The sequence below is a fragment of the Dendropsophus ebraccatus genome, chromosome 11, assembly GCF_027789765.1.
Source record: "Dendropsophus ebraccatus isolate aDenEbr1 chromosome 11, aDenEbr1.pat, whole genome shotgun sequence".
Taxonomy (NCBI): domain Eukaryota; kingdom Metazoa; phylum Chordata; class Amphibia; order Anura; family Hylidae; genus Dendropsophus; species Dendropsophus ebraccatus.
Genome location: NC_091464.1, coordinates 20,694,077 through 20,717,453, shown reverse-complemented (window position 1 = coordinate 20,717,453; position 23,377 = coordinate 20,694,077). Strand labels below are relative to the sequence as shown.

Here is a 23,377-nt window from a genome sequence, read left to right as displayed (position 1 = left end):
AATCTTCTGCTAATCGCATCTTTTTAACTGCAGCAAAATATATATATATATCCAGCAGCCGCACATCTGTCAATCGAGCATGTGCAGCCGATAGTAATACATTTAAATTTCCGTACGAAACATACAGCGTTTGATCATGTGGTCCGCCCCTTTGATTCATCGTGCCTTCTAAAAAGTCCCAATGCCGGTGATCGGCACCCATTTACAGCCACGAGTGGCGAAGATTGAGGAGTATACAAGGACCCCAAGTTAGACTTTATTTTTTTAAAATTATGTAAAAACCATTTAAAATATAAAAAAAAGGGGGGGGGGGGGGGGGGAAGAAAAAGTTGCTTTCATTCAAAAAGCCTGCCACACTTATTTACAGGTTACATGTGGTACTGCAGCTCAACCACATGGATCTGCGCCACAATACAAAAACCTCACCCTATGGACAGGTGTTATGTAGTTTCCTGAAAACAGCACCCATGTTTTTTTCCTTTTTTTCAAATTATGTACAGCACCTTTAAGTAGGCCTGGGGAGGGAATGGTTTACGTATTATTCGTAGGGAGACTAGTTGATATAATAAAGTTAATATAAAAAAGTTAGATAAAACCTGAGCCTTATTTGCCATTGGGAGGATTCTACCAGCTTCTATATAATGACCTTTGCACACTAAGGAAATCACGCGGATAACTTGCAGAGGATTCGCCCCCCGCTTGAAGTCTCCCCCCGGTCTCATAGGCTCCGTTCTATGGTCAGGCTGATTCAGTCGTCTGCCTAAAGCAGTGGCATGTCAGTTCTTTGGGCAGACAGCTGAATCCGCCCGAGAATAGAGTGGAGTCTATGGGACGGGCGGAGAGTCAAGCGGGAGCACGCACGGACTCCACAGCTAGTCATCCATGCGATTACCGTAGTGTGCAAGGGTCCCAAGAAGGCATCACCCTACATATCCATGCTGACTGAATTAGTTGGTTTTGAACATTCAGAAAAGCAGAACCATATTAGGCTGCATGTACAACGCTCTTTGGAAGATCTGTTTTCCCGTCTGTCATTATTTGCCAAAAATGGGAACAGATCCCAGTGCAAGACAGAAGGGAAATATTTCCAAAGCCTTCTTAGTGATGACACCGCGCATGCAGCTTAACATTAAAGGAGTTTTCTAGGAACAGAAAAATGAGGCCGACTGCTTCTAAAAACAGCCCCCACCCCCATGTGACATTGCGGCATCACTGAAGTGAATGAATCCATCCGCAATATCACACACACACACAACCTGTGGACAGTTATGGAGCAGTTTTTGGAAGAAAGCAACCATGTACTATTTAGTGTCCGCAGTGTTAACAGGCACATATACCCTTCTAAAAGGCTGCCGTGATTATACGAGATAAAAAGCTAAAAAGCACTTATACCCTAAAGCTGTACAGCTCACAATAAAATTATACATCTTATCAATCCACTACATCACTGTACAAAATATACGTCACTAGCCATGAGAACAAAAAATTTTCAGCATGATTTTTAGAGTTGTACAATGGAAGCATGAGATGTTAAAAAGAAAAAAAAAAAAAAAAAGCCGTCTCCAACATACATAAAATAGCCGATCTTCAATGATAAGTGTTCAGAACACGTCTGTGGTGACAGCGGAGGGACAGGACATCACTGCCTTTCAGCTGCTGGAAGATTTTACACCAAGAGCCTCAGCCACTTAGGCAGTGCAGATGATAATACTGGAAATATACGCACAACAGAAGCATTACAAAATATACTACAACAGTCAAGGCCCTGGAGATTATTTCCAATGATTGATGTATTGTAGCAGCATCTTATCTAGTTGAAGTAGTCCTCGGAAGACAGAATCCAAGCGTTGCGTATGGGCGAGCTAAGTTTTCCTCCACTGTTCCTATGAATTAAAAACTTTCCGCCAGGGGAAGGGAAACTAGATGGGTCAACAAATATAAAAAAAAAAAAAAACACTATATTTTACTGAAGAAATTCCTTTTGAATGGAAAAAATAAAACAAAATGGATTTGTGAAGAACATTAATAAGGCACAAGTTAACGTTCCAGTCAACTAAAGAATTAAAATTGCAACGTTTAGTTTCTGTCGGATGAAATGTTTTCATAGATCTGCTAGAAAGTTTAAAAAAAAAAAGTTTCAAAATAAGGCTTAAAAATAATTCCTATCCTAACATGAGACTATTGTGCAGTATCTGAGTCATGTGATGACCGTGTCCACTCAATAAAAACAGCAGTCTCATATGTTGCTTTCCTCTTCTTTCACGACTTCGTCAGAATTCTGAGGAAGGACCGAGAGTTCGTTGTTGACTTTGTGATCGGCTTCTCCGCCGTTTGCTTCCTGGTTTCTCTTTTTCTCTTCAGCTTTTTGCTCTCTGGCTACGAGTCTGTAGTGGATGGTCATCCCGATAAAGAGGTAGACTGAAGCGATGATCAGCACAATCCCACAAGCTTGGTAAGTATACTTATAGTCTCCGTACCAATCGTTCAGCTTCCCTAGAAGATTCAAGAAGTTATAGAATTAACAATGCATTTCGTGGCTCTAATTTTAGGTATACAATTTAGCGGCTTTTAGCTGTTCTATAAACAATTACATTTTCCCAGATTTCCAATTTGCGTCTACTGTTATGATGCATGTCAAATAGGTGCAGTAAATTAAAAAAATAAATAAATAAAAAAAAAAAATAGGCACCCGCATCGATTAGATGACAGAATAGACTTTTATCCACTTGAAGTTAGAGAACCCGTCAATCAAAGCTACTGAGGGCAAGGAGAAACCGCTGAAGACAACCCTGACAAGTCAGAGCACTGTTCCAGTACATGGATGGGGTCTGTTTGTTACCAGGAAGCAGTGCATTATGGGACCACAGATGAGAAATAGCACTTTATTTTTTTTTATGGTGCCTTCACACCTAACAGATCCACAGCGCGAGACAGCGCTGCGGATCCCTGCCCTGTACACTTATGGACAGAAACTCGCAGGCGATGCACATCCCACTGATTATATCAGCAGCCCTCCCCTTAACATCCCCCCACCCCCCACACGTATACTTCACCTGTTCACCTGCTCCCGGCTTGCTTTGGGGCTCCCAATGTCTTCACATGCCGCTCAGCCAATCAGTGCGCTGCAGCAGGGCAGTGCACCGCCTGGCCAAGTGCGACGTGTCGGGAACCCACGAAGCAAACCAGAGCAGGGACCAGGTGATGTATACACTCCGGCAGCCGGGGGGGGGGCTAACGGGGCGGGCTGCTGACATACAGCGGGATGTACATCCCGCTGCGAGTTTGTCTGCCCAAAAGTGTACAGGGCAGGGATCCGCAGAGCGAAATCAGCTGCGGATCAGTTACATGTGAACGCACCCTTAAAGCAGGGGTAGGGAACCTTGGCTTTCCAGCTGTGGCAAAACTACAACTCCCATCATGCCTGGACAGCCAAAGCTTTAGCTGTCCAGGCATGATGGGAGTTGTAGTTTTGCCAAAGCTGGAGAGCAAAGGTTGCCTACCCCTGCTTTAAAGAGTGCAAACCCATATTAACTAGCGGTTATTTTTTTATCCTCAGGATAACAGTAATTCCCAGGGGCCCAAACTCTGCTTTATTTATTCTCTATGAGGACCACCTTGTAGTCAATGCGGTTTAGGCTCTCACACTTTTAGTCACGCTGACCATGACCAAGTTCTAACCATCATAGCTTTAATGACACCCATGATGTTTGCATCACTGCTTCTTCTCTCCAGCGCTCAAGGACATCACTCAAACTGTGATGGGTGGAACTCATCCCACGGGCAGCATGACTACAGTAGGAAGCCTGTCCCTTGGTTACTAGGAATGGCTTATTTGCAGAGGACATGAGCAGCAATAGAAAAAAAAAAAAAAAAATTAAAAGTGCACAGAACATTGATTTTGTTGAGCAATTTCTCTTACCTAAAAGGGGTGGTCCAAGGAGCACAGGACAACATTCTACAATGGTCACTAATCCGACAGCACTTGAGAACCTCTGTGCACCAACCAAGTCCATCAAAGTTTCAAAGAGGACAGAGCTGAGCCAACCGAAGGCAAATCCAAAGAAGGCGGCGTATATAGCAAAGCCAACGTAGTTAGTCGATATGGGAGCCAGAAGGTGGCACACGCCATTGTAAAGCACGGCAATGGCAAAGAAATATTGTATCCTTGGTCTCACCCACTTGGTATTGGCTACTAACCCCATGGACGGTCTTGCAACCATATCTACAAAAGCAAGGATAGAAAGCAAGAAGGCGGCAGACTCGTTGGAAATATGCTTGCTTTTAGCATAGTTGCTAAGGAAGACTAAAGGTGCAAAAAGTCCAAAGAACATGATGGTGTGCCCAGAAAGGTAAATCAGAAACCCCCGATGAGTGAAGAGGGAGAAGTCCAAAAACTTATTGATTGTCTGGTAAAAGGTTGGCTTGGTTTTGGCTTTGCCGTCGATCAGATCTTTGTTAGCCTCCCCATCTTCTTTGGAGGTGCATTTCCCAGCTTCTTCCAAAACTTCCTTAGTCACTTTCTTTTTTGGGTCCTCAGGCTTGGGTCCAATAGGACGCATTAAGGAACCTGCGACGCAACAATTCAGCAGAAGACCACCCAGGATCAGGAAGCTTCCTCTCCATCCAAAGATGCTATAGAAGTACTGATTAAGAGGAGCTAGCGTGGATAAGAATACAGGGCTGCCCGCCATAGCAAGTCCATTCGCTATTGGTCTCTTCTTATAGAAATATTTCCCAATCATTGTTAGAGCTGGATTCAAGTTAAAAGCCAGACCAAATCCTGGAACAAAAAAAAAACAACACAAAAACCTATTAGTTAACGCTATAAAACATTAGGATATCCTCTTTCATAGATCTGTAAATGACTTCTATTTTAAAATCTCCAGCCTTCCACTACTTAGCTGCTGTATGTCCTGCAGGAAGTGGTTTTTTTCCCAGTCTAATGCAGTGCTGTCTGCTGCCACCTCTGTCCATGTCAGGAACTGTCCAGAGCAGTAGAAAATCCATATAGAAAACCTCTCCTGCTCTGGACAGTTCCTGACATGGACAAAGGTGGCAGCAGAGAGCACTGTGTCAGACTGGAAAGAATACACCACTTCCTGCAGGATGTACAGCAGCTGATAAGATTTTTAAAATAAAACTAATTAATGAATCCGTATAACTTTGACACCAGCTGATTGGAACGAATAAAGTTTCGCAAGAGTTTCCCATTTATGAAAGCATAGTAATCATAATATGGGACTCATTTACAACAAGTTCACTTGTGTCCTGTTGTGCATAATGACAAGGCTCAACCCTGGCTGGCTCTCCTGTCCATGACTGCTGATGGCGGAGCACATGACAGGTGGAGGGGAGGAGGCAGAGCGATTTTATATGTCACATGTTCCTCCATAGACGGCAACGTTATGGACATGAGAGCCATGTGTCCAGCCTGTATAGAAGGGGTGCGTCACTATACAGAATTCTACATAGCGCTTAACCTCCTGCCGATCTGTTCCATCTTTGTACATTGACTGCTGGAAGATCTGTGGCTTAGAAGGAGCCAGAGTGTATTTCCAATTTTGTTTTTTTACTAGAAGTCACTCAGATATGGATAAACTGCTTAAAACAGCAAGAAAGGATCTTGCGTTTCCAGTCAAACATACCAAGAGCAGACCTTTGTATTCTTTATCAGGACATGTGCAGCCAGGCTGAATACTATAAGGGGGAGGGAGAGCACTTACCGCCAATGACACCAATGCAAAAATACAGCTCGGTCACAGTATTGCAGAAGGAGGCTGCGATTAATCCAATGCCTGCAAGAACACCGCCAGCAATCATGATGGGTCTGCTTCCATATTTGTTCACCAACACACTGCTTATAGGACCTAAGAGAGGGAAACGGGGTAGAAGAAGAAGAAGAAGAAAAAAAAAAAGTTATAAGACCACACAACACATGGTACATAAAAGCAACTTTCCGCATACTGATAGCAAAAGCCAACAGTTATAAAATAGTAATGCAGACAGCATAAAGGTAATATTGTGTAAATAGCTTCTTAGGGTCCTATTCCACGGGCCGATAGGGGTCCGATCAATAATGTAAACGAGTGCCAAACTGCTAGATCAGCGCTCATTTACTGGGCCTATTACACAGCCCGATAATAGTTTAGCGAGGGCTGCAGGGACATCGTTACAGATGTCCTTGCAGCCCTTGTTTAAACACCATACATTACCTAAGCATGCTGCAGGTCTTTTCCTGTGCTCCTTCCTCCTGGTCCCACGCAGCAGCAGCAGCTTTGGTGCGACAGACCGCGGCGGTCCTGGCCAGTGATTGGCTGAGAGGTCTAAGACAGACCGCACCGAAGCTGCTACTGCGTGTGGGACCGGGAGGAAGAAGCAACGCAGGAGAAGACCAGCAACATGTGTAGATAATGTATGGTGCTTGTAAAATCGTCCGTCACGCATCGCTATTCCATGCAGCGATGCACGGTCGTTTCCCGATGACTTTAGGTTTGAACCTAAATAAACGATCAACCGATTACACGATCACTTGATCGTTGTCTCTATTCCACGGAGCGATAATCGGCCATGGAATAGGACCCTTAAAGAGGATGTACTATCAGGTACATCGCTTTGAGGTTTGTTTTTTTTCCCACATGAATGGATCGGTGCAGGGATGAACTCAAATCGATGTACCTAGTGTGCATGTTGGGGGTTTTTCCTATAGCTCTCTGGAACCACTATGATCAATTAAATTGTGAATTTCTAGTCTGTGGCACTAGTTCAAGTGTTAATGAAAAAGGGTTCTTTGCTTCAATCACTGCACATAACATGGGATTCATAGTCAGGTATCTGTGGCTAAGAACAGGCAGAGACCATAAATGCACCCCCCCCCCCCCCACTCTAATGGGGATTGCAGGCTTTATTGTCCCAGTGTGTTCATAGCCATAGATGCCCAAACGTCCGTCCGCAGAGAGGAATTCAGCGCTGGTCGGGTCAGCAGACATGCTGACAGGTACACTTTAGAGTTACAAGGTAATGAATAAATGTTTTTGTACTTCAAAGAAAAACTTTCAGAAGTATCCAGCGCACAATGAAGCTGCTGGCCTATGGGGCCGCTCAATGTTGTCGGCCAGTTCAGCCTCACTGAGGCCATACTATACTGATATCAGTGATCTGGATAGTGTAAGTTATAGTGAGGACAGGACACAAGGCAGGAAGGGGTGACAGACACTGGTGCAGGCGGGTTAGACACACCACACTTCATGTAGTGATAACACTGCAAATAAGTAAACTATTCCACTTGTTTTATACACCTTAAAGGGCCTTGTATACAACATTCATAAGGGCACAGCATGAATAGGACAAGGCATTTTACAACAGTTTCAGAGCTGTTAAGTTATGTGGGAACTCTCCAAATATACACTGCATGTTAGCCATATTTAAAGGGGTACTACTGCAAAAATCTCATTCAAATCTACTGGTTTCAGAAAGTTAAATAGATTTCTAATTTACTTTTATTTAAAAATCTCCAGTCTTCCATTACTTACCAGCTGCTGTATGTCCTGCAGGAAGTGGTGTATTCTTTTCAGTCTGACAGTGCTCTCTGCTGCCTCCTCTGTCCAGAGCCGTGGGAGGTTTTCTATGGAGATTTGCTACTGCTCTGGACAGAGGTGGCAGCAGAAAGCACTGTGTCAGACTGAAAAGAATAGAATACACGACAGCTGCTGCATGACATACAGCAGCTGATAAGTACTTGAAGAATGGAAATTTTTAAATAGAATTACAAGTCTATATAACTTTTTTACCCCTTTAACAAGCTTCTCAGACAACACATGCTTAAAAAAGAATTGTATACACTTTGTTTAAGGAGTTTTCCATGCATTTTAACAAGCACATAAGTTCAGTGTGTGTGAATTTGGCCCGACAGTCTGATCGCCATGACACACGGCTGGCAGATACATTTACAGGGAATGACGTGTGATTTTAGACCCGTCTAGTAAAGAAACAATGTGATCTGCTCACACACCAGCTCAGCACAATGACATAAACCCCGGTCACGTCTGTATGAAGTCAATGACTTTCCATCTGACAGGAGCTGCACTGGGCCTGTACTCAGAAGGCAGGAGAAGGACCAAAAGAAAGAAAGACCAATACTTAAAATATATTTTAAGCCGGTATATTATAGGTTAGGATAAACCAAATAGGGTTCTCCCAATCATTTATGGAAGAACAAACACTTGTGAGAAGGGCAAATGCAAAATGTGTTTTTAGGGAAGCAAAAGCATTAAGGAACATTGCCAACTGGTCAATGAATAAACCCATAGGCCTTACTTAAGCTGAAAACATACAAAGTTGTGCAACAAAAGGAAGAACCTTCAGTGCAATACTCAAATATTTTATTTAGAAGAGTTACTCATGGTCGGGGGGAAAAAAAACAGCCCTATACTGCGTGTAATAAGATTAAAGAGGTACTCCAGCAAAAATGTATTTTAAATGAACTGGTGCCAGAGATTTGTATATTACTTCTATATAAAAAAAAAACCTCTTCCAGTACTTATCAGATGCTGTATGTCCTACAGGAAGTGGTGTATTATTTCCAGTCTGGAGAGCAGGAGAGGTTTTCTATAAGGATTTGCTACTGCTCTGGACAGTTCCTGACATGGACAGATGTGGCAGCAGAGAGCACTGTGTCACTGTTTTTTTAATGAAAGTTACAAATCTCTGGCACCAGTTGATGTAAAAAACAAATCTTGCTGGAGTACCCCTTTAAAATTTCAGTAAAGCCCACCTGGTGGGGGGGGGGGAGGGTTCTCTCTCTAAACATATAGGGGCTCATAATAAAAGACCATTTTTGCTGCTGCATTGTCGTTCATAATGGAACCACCATTACACATGCACTAAAAAGCCCCCTCACTAGGCAATGACAGGTCATACAGCTATACAATACACTATTCAGTACTTGCAGTGAATGTGACTGACATTCATATCTCCAGAGGAGTACGGAGACAAGAACATATCACCCACTGGCCAAAAGTGCCATCATTCTGGGCACCACATCATTCAATGTTCCTCATAAAGGGGAGCCCATCACCATGAAAATGCTACCCAAGTCATCAACATCATGGTATATGAGGAAGAACTGAGCGGATTGATATATATCCAGGACCCATGACCACAGGATCACAGGTAACCTCCGTGTTCCTTGATCCTGTCAGAACAGGAAAAACACTGACGGGAGTGGTGGGAAGTGCCCTTTTAACCTCTGTGACTTCCTGTTCCTGATAGGGTCAAGGGTGACGTCCTCCATTGTGGTGCTGTCATTTGGACGCTGTGAAAACATTCAGTACAACTTTTAAGGAGTCCAGTGGGCGGTGTCACTCAGTGGACTGGACTCCTTAACACAGAATGATCAGAGATTGTAAACAAGTTACAAGTCATATAGAATATTTTCCCACAAATTATACATCTGCTCAGTTCTTCCAGCTCTATAGCATGATGGTGATAGAATTGTCTTGGCGACAGGTTCCCTTTAAATGCAATCCTGTAAGTGAGGGTTTTCTGTCTCCTTTGAAAAAGGTCTATTAGTCAGAAACATTCACTGGATTCTCCTTTGAAATCTTCCCAATGTAAACCACACTGACACAGCAATGTGTGTTACTATGCATTCCCCACTGAAAGCAGCACATAAATTATACATAAAGCCCTGCCTGAAGCCCAGTAAAACCAGTGACGAATCCCCAGCATGACAGCAAACAGTCAATGAACCTGCAGATGGATCACGCCACCACGTGGGGAGGGGGAGGAGCTGCTGCTGCTGGATACAAAGAGCATTCTATGACTGCTCCAACACTAAAGCTACTGAGTGACTGGCACGTTGGGCATAGGACGTTTTGCTCTTTTCTGAATCGCTTAAAATGCTTTTGTTAGACATTTTACCTTTAAAGCCCTTTTTAAAGTTGACATGAACATTGTTTTCAGTTTAGTTTTAAGAATATATAATATATTATATAAAATAAATCTAAAAATACTAATTAAAATATAAAAAATAATAAAAATATAAATATTAAAATATAAAATTAGATATTAAACAAACCTATACGTGAGATAGTGCGGTGCATACATTGATAAAGCCTTACCTCCAGCATACATTACAGCCAGCATAATTGACGAGATCCATGAGACCTCACTACTCGTGGCTCCAAATATTACTTCTATATCCTTAAAAAAGACGGTGATTGACTTGGGAAAAGCGTAAGAGAAGCCGATGGACACGAAGGCTCCGACCACCACAGCCCAACCCCAGCCGCCCTCCGGTGGGGTGTAACCCACAGGTCCTCCAATGGCAGGTGGCATTTTGCAGATATTCTTAGCTCTTCTTTCTTGCAACTTCTGAAATAAAAAGAAACAAGTTTATAGCTTCAGGTCGGCGTCCGACAAGGATACAGTAATTCATTACATGGAGGAGAAAGAGGTTAGCATTGTTCTCTCATCAATATACAGCAAGAATATGGTCAGCAGCTTTCCATCCATTACAGCCTCAACCAGAAGCCATTACTATCTGTTTTGTAATGGAGGGAATGAAATGGCGTATATATAGATGTGATGGTCTATTGCTAGGATGTGCACTCATTCTGTGATAGTGGTAGTCAGCCTTTATAACAATAACAATCCTGAGAAGATGCTAAACCTAGAGATCAGAGCTTTAGATCATAAAGAGATCATCTAGCAATACATTATCACCTAAGGAGATGAAACACTCCTTTAGACTTGTAATTTACTTGTATTTAAAAATCTCCAGTCTTCCAGTACTTATCAGAGAGCACTGTCAGACTGGCAAGAATACACCACTTCCTGCAGGACCTACAGCAGCTGATAAGCACAGGAAGAATGGAGATTTATAAACAGAAGTAAATTACATTGTTCAGACACCTACCGAAAATTGAGTGGGGAGAGCACAGTGTCCTCTCACCGCTCGCTCTGTAAGGGGAGGGGGCGCTTATAAAGTCAATCTATGGACCCTTTTTTCTTACACAACGTAGAGAGGATGCATGGCAGCATGGTCCTCTTCCTGCTCATTCTCCTGATCGGTATGGGTCTAAATACTCAGACCCAGACCAATTAATACTTGATATGCCAAAAGTTTTTACAGATGACAGGTGCACTTTAAGGTGTCCCTGCAGAACACTGCCCAAAGCACCACCGCCTCAGGCAGCTCTTCTTCCCAGTGTCTCCTGGTGCCGTTACTTATCATGGAGACCCACCTCTCTGCTTACATACTATAATACAGTCACAAAACCATCTGACCCAGCTCTGATACTGGCTCACCAACCTGCAGCTAAACAGACCCAAATGCAGAAAGCCCCCATGCACTGATTTCTGTCACCTTTAAAAAAAAAAAAAAAAAAGATATATAATTTATTTTATTTTTAAGAAAGGAGGTCGCCAAGCACTATTTGCTCTGTAGTCCAGGCCAGTAATTTGAAAACCCTAGCTGGAGTTCCACCCCATATACAAACATGGGTGGATATTCCTTGGAAAGAACAATGTCAAATCCTGTTAATTCTTAGGAGACATAGAAGGCAGATGGTGAAATTATTGGGTGGGTCAAACACTGATGAAACAAGAAGCAAAGTGCTGCAATTTACTTCTACAACTGGAAGGACCTGTAATATGTGAAAGAACTTTAAGGTGTCACTGGATGAAAGTCAAGTGATAAGACGTGTCGCTGTTAACAGCAATTACTCCAATCTTCATACTGTATGCGGAAAATCAGACAATAGTTATACATCTGTATCTAACACCGGTCCCTTCTATAAGACTTGTTAGGTCATGTACAGGGAGTAGTGGGGGTGAGGGTCTCCTGAATATCCAACACAGCAACCGTTTAGTCACGTTTACTTTCTTGTCGTCTTTATCACAGAGAAATCTAAGAATCAGGAACGTTGAAATGAATCCTCTGCAGATGAACAAAGGCTGTAAGCCGGTCGCCTCCAGGGGGCAGATTTGTTACCACTGAATGTACAGCCAGCCAATAGGCAGCAAGGGCACGCTGTAAGCTATGACAGACCGGAGGAGATCTGCTGAATGTACAGGTCTCGTGATGCTACCAAACCTCCGGAAGGAAAAACGAAAAAATAAATAAATCAGGATATAAGGGTCAGATTGGGAAACCTTTGAGTCTGCATTTTAGCAATCCAGAAGAGCAGAGTATTTCTACTGCTGCCTCCGGTTAATATGAGGACAGAGCATGCGGCCTTAGTGATACTTGACACTACTGTGATCTACGTGCAAGACGTGCTGCACACAGCAACCTATGAGGTTTTTTCCCCTGTAGTGAGACATGCGGCTTCATTAGTAAGCGTTACGTAGCCAGGAAGAGAATGAACACACAGAGTTTCCCGGGAGGATGACGTCTGACTGCTTAGTCACTTGGGGTTTGTCTGCCGGTAGCAGAGGACAGTTACGGCAATGTAAAGAAGTGCTAAGCGGAAGCAAATATGGAACTACAGCCACATGTACATCTCATACAAATGTATGTCACACCAAGTAAATACTACTAACTAGGTAGTCAGGGTGACAGGTTAAGGGGTCATTCACACGTCTGTAGAATTCCATCTGTGTTCTGTGGACGCTCGCAGCATACATTACCTGCTCGGCATGGCGGCTGTGTGAAGCTCCAGGTTACCCTCACTCATCAGCCAATCAGTGCTGCCGTGCACTGATTGGAAACAGACGGGGTTGTTCGGGGGTCAAAGGGGCCAGGGTCACATATCCACAGCAGAATGAAAATGCCGCGGCAGGTATTTGGCCCCATAGACCTTCACTATATCAGGATCCGCAGCGGATTTCGCTGTAAACTCTGCTGCGGGTCCAGTACGTGTGAAGGCACCCTAAAATTGTTTAGGAGCTCCTGACAATCCCAATGCTGGGAGCTCCCTGGTCCAGTGCGCAGAACACCGTCCGTGTACAGATTGAATTCTATGGATGTTTGAATGACCCCTAAGACTTTGTACAAACATTTCGAGTCTTCGGCATCTTCACACGTCCGTGGCGGTTTCTTTACAGTCAGGAAACACTGGGGGGTAGTGGTAGCAGAGGTATAATGCTGCCTCTGGCCAGTTATAGGGCCAGCAGCTGCGACCCGGCGGCACATGCCCAAGCACTGGCCTCGGCTGCCATGTAATGCATCTGAAGCCGCACAGAATTTTGGGTAACGTTTTACAGGACATCCATGATGGAATTCCAGACAAAATGTAGGACACGTCCTTTATTTTCTGGAACCAATTTCCAGCACGGACACACCAGAAAAACCCTGAAGGCATCAGTGCCCCATAGAACCCCATGAGGCTGGAAATTTACCCAATTTCATGATAAGAAATCTGGGTAAATTTCGCAGACATTTAGAGGGGGCCTTCTCTCAAGAGGTATACCTACTACACCATACAGTATAGGTTTTCTTAGGGCGATTCTGTATGAAAGCACAGTCTGCTATACTATAACAGATCACTTTTCAGTCCTGTCTGAGGCCTACATGCATATCCCGGCTTAAATTCAGCCATATTGGGCCCTGGTCCCTTCTATTTAATGGAAGTCTTCTTGTTGGGTCACTACAACTGAAATGGACTCCTGGAGAGGCATGTTAAGCTTCCAATGATCGTATTACCTAATGTGTGCAGGAGACTTATGGCAGTGCAGAAAGCTGAGCAGAGCTGCAAATACAAAGTTTACTCTTCAGGTAGCAAAGCAGTGTAGGCAAAATAAATAAATATATATATATATATATATATATATATATATATATATATATATATATATATATATATATATATATATATATATATTATATATTATATATATATTTTAATAAATTTTGCCTACACTGCTTTGCTACCTTAAGAGTAAACTTTGTATTAGCAGCTCTGCTCAGCTTTCTGCTCCTGGTGCACATAATATTGCAAATTCCAGACCACCAGACTTCCTCAGTACACTAAGCAGAGCAATCTGGATTAAAGGAAACCTCTTTCAAGTAACGTGACGTTAACTACTTTTATTGTGACCATATGGTCCTAATTTTTAGCCTGACATGAGAGACTGGTATATATTAGGCTGCCCTCGATTGCAGAGTCACAACATTCTCCAAAGCCAATGGTAACAGTCTTCCTTTAACTTTACAGAATTAAGATAGACTGGGAAGAGGCAGACCAATAATAAGCCAGTTTAGTGAGAACAGAGCACATGCTAACAATCTGAGCACAAACTTGTGTCTTGTCCAAATAGAATCCTTTTGGACATTCGATTGTGACAAAAACATCTGTTTGTATTATGGAAAACGGATATGCAGCGGAAAATTCTGCCATGTGAACAGAGCGCATCTCCCATTGAACACAATGGGACGTTGCTCTGTGCATATTTTACAGGTGGAATTCCAAGCGGAATATGAGCTTGAAATTCCTCCCAAGGTAATCCCCTGACATGGCTGAGCTGTGTTTGCATTGAAACACATTTGTAAAAGTGTACTGACATTACAGTGATATTGCAACATTTCTGCCTTGACAGCAAACACTTGTCACAATAGAATACAATCTAGCCATCCAAAGCAAAAATACTTAGAGGTAGTGCAGCAATAAGTTTTTATATAAATCTAGCACCACACGACAGTTATATAACTTGTAGTGCTTTTACCTGTCTGGTCATTTTCCCACTCCCCCCCCCCCCCCCCCCCCCCATTGTATATGACATACAATACTATAGATTCAGCCACTAGGCTTGCCCACCAGCTCAGGGTAAAATGCAGAAGCATGAGCAGCACCAAGGGGCACTAAATGGACAGCTGCCTCAGCAAAATTATTAGGAGACGTGGGACGGGACGGTGAACCGAGGGAAGTAGTGCACCCCCTTCCCAGTGCCCAAACCGCTCATATGCCTAGGGAATAAACTACACACCTAATGAAAATGCCACTGAGGGTCAAGGAAAGAAAACCAGCTTCATCCCCAGCATGTGTGCACTATGGGGACACAAGAGCAGGTTCGATGTGTAACCTGCTATTAGTTTCCCTTTAACTATAGATTTGCTTGTGGGGTTAGAGGTCATGACAAGTACACTTTAACTAGACCCTAAGGGGGGAAAATAGCCTATTAAAGCACTAGTAGATGACTTAAAAGTCTCTGAATCTGCAGTGCACAGTGAAATCTCTCCCATCATAGGACACCACCCATGGCATGCTCACCTAGCAAGCAGAAAACTAATGATCCGGCACCACTGACCGTCACAAATAGATGTCTCTGCACTCATCCTGAACACCAACCATAACTATTAACCAGCAAGGTCTATGTACACACAGTCCAGTCACATTATTTTGACCACTTCTTACTTTACATCCCGGCAGCATTAAAGGGAATCTGTCAGCACCTGGGCTGGTGCCAACAGTGTAGTGAAGGTGTTTGTCCCTTGTGTGTGTGTGTTAACCTTCTTTAAGCCAGCGGTGCAGTAAATTTCTTATTCTTGCCCGTAATTTGTAGTGGTAAGGTCCTGCGCCCCAAATCACATGTACTGTAGTGCAGATGAGGCGGGCAACTGTGGGCACTGGCCATCGGCATGCCTCCACGCTACAGCGGACACAAGAGCACGCAATACCTGACAGACCCAGGGCACATGCTGGCATGTCGCGCGCGGCCCTTGCCAGCAACATCAGGAAGTAGGAGGCCGGGCCGCAATCAAACAGGGAGGGCCGGGCAGCAAACAGGGAGGAGGAAACCGTGGTGAGACTTACCCACCCAAGTGCGGCACGAACACCTCACTACTACAAGTTACGGGGAACCATAAGGAAAATTTACTGCACCGTTTGCTAAAAGAAAGGAACCACACACACACACAGGGATAAACCTTCACTACACTGTCAGCACCTCGGGACCAGCCCAGCTGCTGACAGATTCCCTTTAAGGTCTGGGGAACGTTTTCATGGCATTCTTTGGGCATGAAACCATATATGCTTAGGGTCCTATTAGACAAAGCAATTTTTAACGATAACAAACAAGATTGTTTAACATTAACCTGAACTCATTCCCCATATTACACAGAACGATCATTTGCAACGATCGTTGCCTCCATCTGAACCCAGCAAAAGGAGCGATGTGGAGTTACACAGACCGATTAACAAATGCGAAATTACAGTGAACGAATGGGGAATTAAGAGTGAACCGCTGGCGAACGATTAACAATGATTTTAGGGTCAGATCTTAATCCACGATTGATGACACATGAACAATTTTTTGATTGTTGCCTGCAATTACACAGACTATCATTGTTTAATTCAAACGATTTTTCACACGATAATCTTCCAGTGTAATAGGGCCTTTTCTGTCTCCCAGCAAGACAATGTGACTACAAATGTTCAATAGTTGTTTAAAGCGCACGAGCAAGACCTCCAAGTATTACCCTGGCCCTTTAATTCCCCAAACTTGAGACCAACTGAGCATCTGTGGAAGCAGAAGGTTACGATCTGTCCATGGATCCCTCAGCAGCTGCGGACAGTCAGCATGGCTCCAGATACCTGTGACAACCTACCAGGACCTTAGAAAGTCACTTATAGTCTGTCTAGCACACAGTAGTTACTCTCTATATTAGCTGGTGGTCAATCATGTGCAAAAAAAAAAAAAAAGCAAAAAAAAAAAAAAAAATGTGCAACAGTATATGTAAAAATGGAATTGTAAAAAGACACTTCTGTTATTATATTCCATCCATATTACTTAACATAACTGAGGCTAGTCACTTCATTAACCAATCAGGAAACCTGCCCATAGAGCTCTACAGAGACGTGGCTCCTTTAAACCAGACGCAGCTTTCTAGGCTGAAGTATGCCTTGGCACCAGCACAAGAGTAAATGAGACTAGAACAAGCTCTGGAATTGTTCATGTTACCGCTAAGTCTCGTGACAAGGACAAGCATTTATAGCTGGAGAGGCCACATGGCTGCAATACGCACTCACATCAGATGATTTCAGGTTAGAAATAGCACTGGACATCAGAGGGAGGGTTATGGCTACTGCATCGCCGGTCAGTAAAGGGATGACATTATATTAAGCCTATGAAAATATTTGTCGATTGGAATGAAGATATTTCTTGGATATATTTTCTAATAAGAAATAAAGGTGGTGATCAGGTAGAAAGAGCCACGTGCCGATATTCATTCTGGCTCTGACCAGTCATACTGCAGTGTGGTAACAGCTCTGGGTGTCACTGGGTGCCCTTATGAAATGTGTTACACAACGTAGAGCTCACCGAGCAGGAGCGTCAGGGAAGGAATAATAGAACGTAAGATGTAGGCCAGCAAGACATCCACCAATACATTTATAAAGAGCCGGTGCTGTCCTACATACCGCACAAGTTTCTTAACCCCTTAAGTCAGACCTAAATGACCGGGCCAATTTTCATTTTTGTTTTTTCTTTCACGCCTTCAAAGAGCCATAGCGTTTTTATGTTTCCATCTACAAAGCCAGGTAAGGGCTTGTTTTTTTTCCCAGGAAAAAGTGCACTTGTTATGGTACCAATAAATGCATGATGGAACCCTAATAATAAAACGAGTGTATCAGGATAGGTGCCGATATAAGCTTTGCATACTCAGATGGGCACCAGAGCAGTGAGTCCATCGATGCCATCTAAGAGGCCACCCGGTTCTTCTGATATTGTCGATTTTCGGTAAGCGTAAATGACCTGCTCTGCAGAAGAATGAGGCGGTGGATCTGGGCATGGATGGCATCGCTGGAGTCAGGGTAGTGGCAAAAGTTCTGAGGGCAGCGGCATCCAATATTTTACCATAGAAGTGTACTATGAAACAGAATTACAAAACTGAAAAAAAACAAACACTTTATTCTGCAGGTGAGTACAGTAGCATATTAGAGATGTCCAGCTGCACAATATATTGTTGGAGCAGCACACATCCCAAATTCATACCTTCCACCCAAATCCGAAAGTAAATGCTACATTTTTACATTCATTGATTCTATAACTGTACAGCTACCACTACTACATACCCAGGGATGACAGATGAACGTTTCAACAAACACTGCTTAACTCTTACGCCCTAAGGTTAATTCTTCCAAAACTTTTTGCAACCTTCATTCACCTATGTACTTTGTACAGTCGCTGCTCATTCAAAACTCAACCTGGAAAAACAAGCCTGCACTTTTCGAAGTTGTATAACTTTGTTATTTGGTGAATAAAATGTTTAGTGCCACACTACCCCTTTAAAGACTTCAGCCAATACCAAACGTATCAGGAAATCCTGAATACACTATCTGTTAAATGGTTAAAAGAATATGCAAAGGAGCCTGTGGAGCCTCAATGAAGAGTCTCAAAACGCAGGACTAGCCAGATATCCCTTCAGGAAGGACCCAGCCAAGGGGTGGCTCCTGTAGGGAAACCACCCTATTAAGTGGCCCTATAAGTAAATGTAATGACAGGGGAAAAACCAAGGCCAAGTATCCATCCACATACAGCTGTTTCGGGGTGTTGGCCCTCATCAGTGTGGAGCAGGATTCTGGCTAGGTGGGAGCAATGCCTACCTCCTAGAGAAGCTTTGCAGAAAAGGTGACACAAAGGACACAGTGTAACACCAGACTCCCATGGCTGACAGCTCTTTATAAATAGGCCTAACAAGTATGTACATATTGTAACTGTAAAGTATAAACGGGAAAAAAAAAAAAAAAATACAGCCATTTCCCCGTGTACCAGATTTAGTTTTCAAGCAATCTAGTAAAATGTCAGAACCTACATCAAAGACACAGAGTCAACGACTTGACCTGTCATGTAGATTTACAAGACGACATTAGAAGTCACCTTCAGAATTCCAGGACATAGTTAACAACTGAAATGATACGTTCTCACAGTGCAAGAAAACCACCAGAAAAATGGCAAAGACCCCTCGGGCTACAAGTCCTGACTGTCTCCACTACTATTAGGGCAAGGCTTTATTTACATAGGCACACGGCTGCTGGGCACAAGCGCCAATTGAGTAGACCAGCGCTCTTAAAGGGGCCTTAACACAGCCTGATTATTGAATACTAGATCCTTTATGCATCCTGAGCTCCACCCACTAGATGTGCTGCCAAGTAATGATTACTTCAGCCTCGGGATGCCAGCGATCAGCTGAGAGACGAGCCTTTCATCCTCTGGCAGCTGATGGCTATAGGCTAGTTGGTGGCTGTCCTTCCTGTAACAGTGAAAGCAGCGCGGTAGACAATTTGCAGCATGTAAATAAGATTTATAAAACTCCCATCTGCTGCTGTATCCGCTGCAGAATTTACCTACACAATTAGGGGCAATAAAAGGCTATTAAATTGCCCAGACATGTCAAAAGATCAGATTGCACCAGGTATAAAGCCTGTGACCCCCCTCCATTACTAGACGAAACGCTACACGGTGCACTTCTCCCTAGGCTTCCAATCCGACCAATTATAGAACCCTTGGGTATATCCAGGACTCCCTCCCTAGAGTTGCATGCAACTTCTTCAGCCGCCAGTATTCAAATCCCGAGTGATCCAACAGGAGTCTGCTCAAGGCACAGACTCATAATTGCTTTCCTCCATAAACATCACTCCTCTCGTCCTCAGACTGTGTACGGCCACTTAATGGACCCAAACTGCAATACCACATGTGACCTGGGGTCAGGCATGGGGCGCTTTTTACAGGAAATCAGTTATGTTTTCCAAATCCCGGACAACCCTGTTAAATGGAGAGACAGCACAGAAGTCTGACAGCAGCTGCACTCATGACTGGTGGGGGTCCGAGCAATCAGACCCTCCCCCCTATACTGCAGATGGGGATGAGCAGTGATGGAGGTGACATCCCTATTATTATGAGGTCTCACTAGTTTCTGACAGATGTGTTGAAGCAATTTTTTTACCATTACAATAGGCACGGCTCACACTTAAAGAGTCACTGTCGTATTTTTTTTTTTTTTTTTGCAGAAATCAATAGTCCAGGCGATTTTAAGAAACTTTGTAATTGGGTTTATTAGCCAAATCTGCCATTATCTGCATGTAAAAAGCCTTTTCCCAGGTCCCCCCCTCCTTCCTCTTTTTCATCCACTCTGAAAAATCTGAAAATTGTGACTTGTTGCAGGAGACGTACCCTGTCTGCTCTAGGGAGAGGGGAGGGGGGAGGAGGAAGGAGGGAGTTAGCCGGCAGCAGAAAGCAGATAACAGAGGATTACAGGCACGGAGCTGGGTGACAGCTGTAATCTGAGCTCAGACAGGTCACTGGTGATGGTCAGAACAGATAACGGGTGAGGGATTTGTAGATTAACTCTTTGTTGTCCTGTTTTGGTCTTTTCTTTAGCTCTCTCCATAGGAGAACAATGAAGACAGGGGGGAGGGCTTCAAACTGCTTTTTCATGATAAAAATGCATTTTTCGGATAATAAACCCAATTACAAAGTTTCTTAAAATCGCATGGACTATTGATTTCTGCAAAAAAAAAATTCACGACAGTGACACTTTAAAGGGGTACTCCAGCAAAAAAATCTCTCATACAAACTAGTTTCAGAAAGTTATATAGATTTACTTCTATTTTAAAATATCTAATACTTATCAGCTGCTGTATGTTTTGCAGTATGCTGTGTATTCTTTCCAGTCTGACAGTGCTCTCTGCTGCCACCTCTGTCCATATCAGGAACTGTCCAGAGCTGTAGCAAATGGCCATTATAAAACCTCTCCTGCTCTGAGCACTGTGTCAGACGGGAATGAATACTCCCACTTCCTGCAGGACATACAGCAGCTGATAAGTACTGGTATTTTGTACTGGTATTTTGAAATGGAAGTTAAAAATCTATATAACTTTCTGAAACCAGTTGATTTGAAAGAATAAGATTTTTGCTGGAATACCCCTTTAAAGAACAACCACTATCCATAGCCCTTTGATATAAAAAGCTATTGTAGGTAAAGAGGGCCATTGTGGGTGGAGCATTATATTCTACTGTGGACCCTATGAGGTATTCTGGAGCAGATTTTGGTCATGAACACTACCAAGACCTTGTGTGCGCCCTCTACCCCCATCCGATGTCCACAGCTCCAGTAACATATATACCAAGTGTTAAGGACACTAGCAGTATACAGATATACACACCTGTCTACAGGATTCAATGGACATTTACATGCAGGTTCCAATGGGGATGGGAAGAACATCCATTTCCTTTAATATGTAAATAAAACGGCATCCTGGGAAGTGTTTGCAGATGTAAGTGGTCTTCCCTGGATATGGGGGGGGGGGGGATGGTGTTTACTCACATGTAACTTTCTATTGTTACCATTTATATGTAGAAGGAGCGACCTGTGGGCTCTAGGATTCTAAAAGCATCACTTCAAAGGACGAGGACGTCACCACTTCCACGCTGTCAGTTGCCAAGCAACCAAGACGCTCTTTCATGAGACACTTAGCGAGCAGCACGCACACACTGGCGGAGGCAGAGCCACCCTGGGCCGGAGCTTACTGTATGGTTACAAGGAGGAAAAGCAGCATCATAGTGATGGCAGCGAACAGGCAGCTGTGTACAGCACCATAAAGGGACAAGCATCTATACTAGACAAAGCCCAGCCATGTATACATACCCGGGGGGGGGGAGCACAGCAATGTATACATACCCGGGGGGGGGGGAGCACAGCAATGTATACATACCCGGGGGGGGGGGAGCACAGCAATGTATACATACCTGGGGGGGGGAGCACAGCAATGTATACATACCTGGGGGGGGAAGCACAGCAATGTATACATACCCGGGGGGGGGGGGGGGAGGACAACCCCTATAACCAGTACTGTATCATACACTATAGCAGAGGAGGAGGAGGACACCCCCTATAACCAGTACTGTATCATACACTATAGCAGAGGAGGAGGAGGACACCCCCTATAACCAGTACTGTATCATACACCATAGAGGAGGAGGGCACCCCCTATAATGAGTACTGTCTCCCTCCCTGGTGACCCTCCAGGCATGTGTGTATAGTCAGAGCCCTCCCTGGTGACCCTCCAGGCATGTGTGTATAGTCAGAGCCCTCCCTGGTGACCCTCCAGGCATGTGTGTATAGTCAGAGCCCTCCCTGGTGACCCTCCAGGCATGATAGTGTAGTCAGAGCCCTCCCTGTTACACTCCCCCGGGTATAACATAACATTGCATCACTCCGATGCTGATGAATGAGCAGCTCTTCTCCCCATCTGTGACTTTCAGCACGAGGTCACCCCAACCTTGGAGGGAGAAGCGCAGGACCATGTGTGGGAGGGAGAAGCGCAGGACCATGTGTGGGAGGGAGAAGCGCAGGACCATGTGTGGGAGGGAGAAGCGCAGGACCATGTGTGGGAGGGAGAAGCGCAGGACCATGTGTGGGAGGGAGAAGCGCAGGACCATGTGTGGGAGGGAGAAGCGCAGGACCGTGTGTGGTGGTCCCGGCACTCCGGGGGCGCTGACCGCTATGGTAGGATACGGAGCGTACACCGGGCATTGTCACAAAGGGTTAATGGCGGCAGCAGCACATGCTGGGATAAGAGCCCCGACCGTGCAGAGATAACACGTGGATACCAGGCTGAGCCGCCCCCAGCATGCAGCACAACAACGAGCCGTCCCCGTTACCGCTACTCACCTCCCCACACCGGGGAGCCAGGCACACGTGTATATCCCGCAGCACGGGGCGGCAATGCGGCTCCGCTCACTCACCTCAGGTCACCGCGTATCCCGGGGTCCCACACGAGAGGCGGAGAGTGGGCTGCAGCAGCCCTGCACGGTGCGCACTCAGCACGGTAATGGACTAATCAGCACCGGTCCTACAGAAGCAGCGGCTCGGGATGGCTCATAGAGCATGCGCGCCACGCCCCCCGCCCGGCCACGCCTCTCTTTAACACATAAAGGTGACCGCTCGGTTCCGCTCTCCAGTCATGTATGAGCTGTGTGCGTGTGTGGAGACCGAGGCATGACGGGAGCGTGTGTGTACCGTGTGTGAGGGGCCGCACTGCCGGTATATTACGTCATGGTTACCTCATGAGCTGTGCCGTAATGTGTGTGACGCTTCACCGGCCGCTGTGAGGCGCTCTGTACAATAGCGTAATAAGGCTGTAAGCAGTTGCCCATAGCACACAAGGGTTCCGTATTTTACGTCCGTATTGGAATATTATGCTCTCTTTAGTGTTTATCCTGCCCAGACAGATGTGATAGTTTATGACAGGGAAGTATAAGCCTCACACAGATGGAAATGGGGGGAATAGAAGGCTGAGAAGCGACACAATGCTGCGGCTGTATTACAGGCCACTGATCTCCCTTGTTGTTTTTAACCCCTTAAGGACTGGGCCTGAAATGGCCTTAAGGACCGGAGTAAATTTTATGAATATGACCAGTGTCACTTTATTCATTAAAG

At 44.5% G+C, this 23,377-nt stretch overlaps 1 protein-coding gene across 1 annotated transcript; it reads right to left on the bottom strand.

The window, feature by feature from the left end:
• Positions 1–2,054: 2,054 nt before the first annotated feature.
• On the bottom strand, positions 2,055–22,812 carry SLC16A1 (solute carrier family 16 member 1). The gene is made up of 5 exons (XM_069946295.1): positions 22,684–22,812; positions 10,119–10,371; positions 5,724–5,867; positions 3,920–4,780; positions 2,055–2,493 (listed from the first exon to the last, which is right to left on the bottom strand). The coding sequence occupies exons 2-5, from the start codon at positions 10,333–10,335 to the stop codon at positions 2,237–2,239; spliced, it is 1,479 nt and encodes a 492-aa protein (XP_069802396.1). The 5' UTR covers positions 10,336–10,371; positions 22,684–22,812; the 3' UTR covers positions 2,055–2,236.
• Between the last annotated feature and the right edge of the window lie 565 nt (positions 22,813–23,377).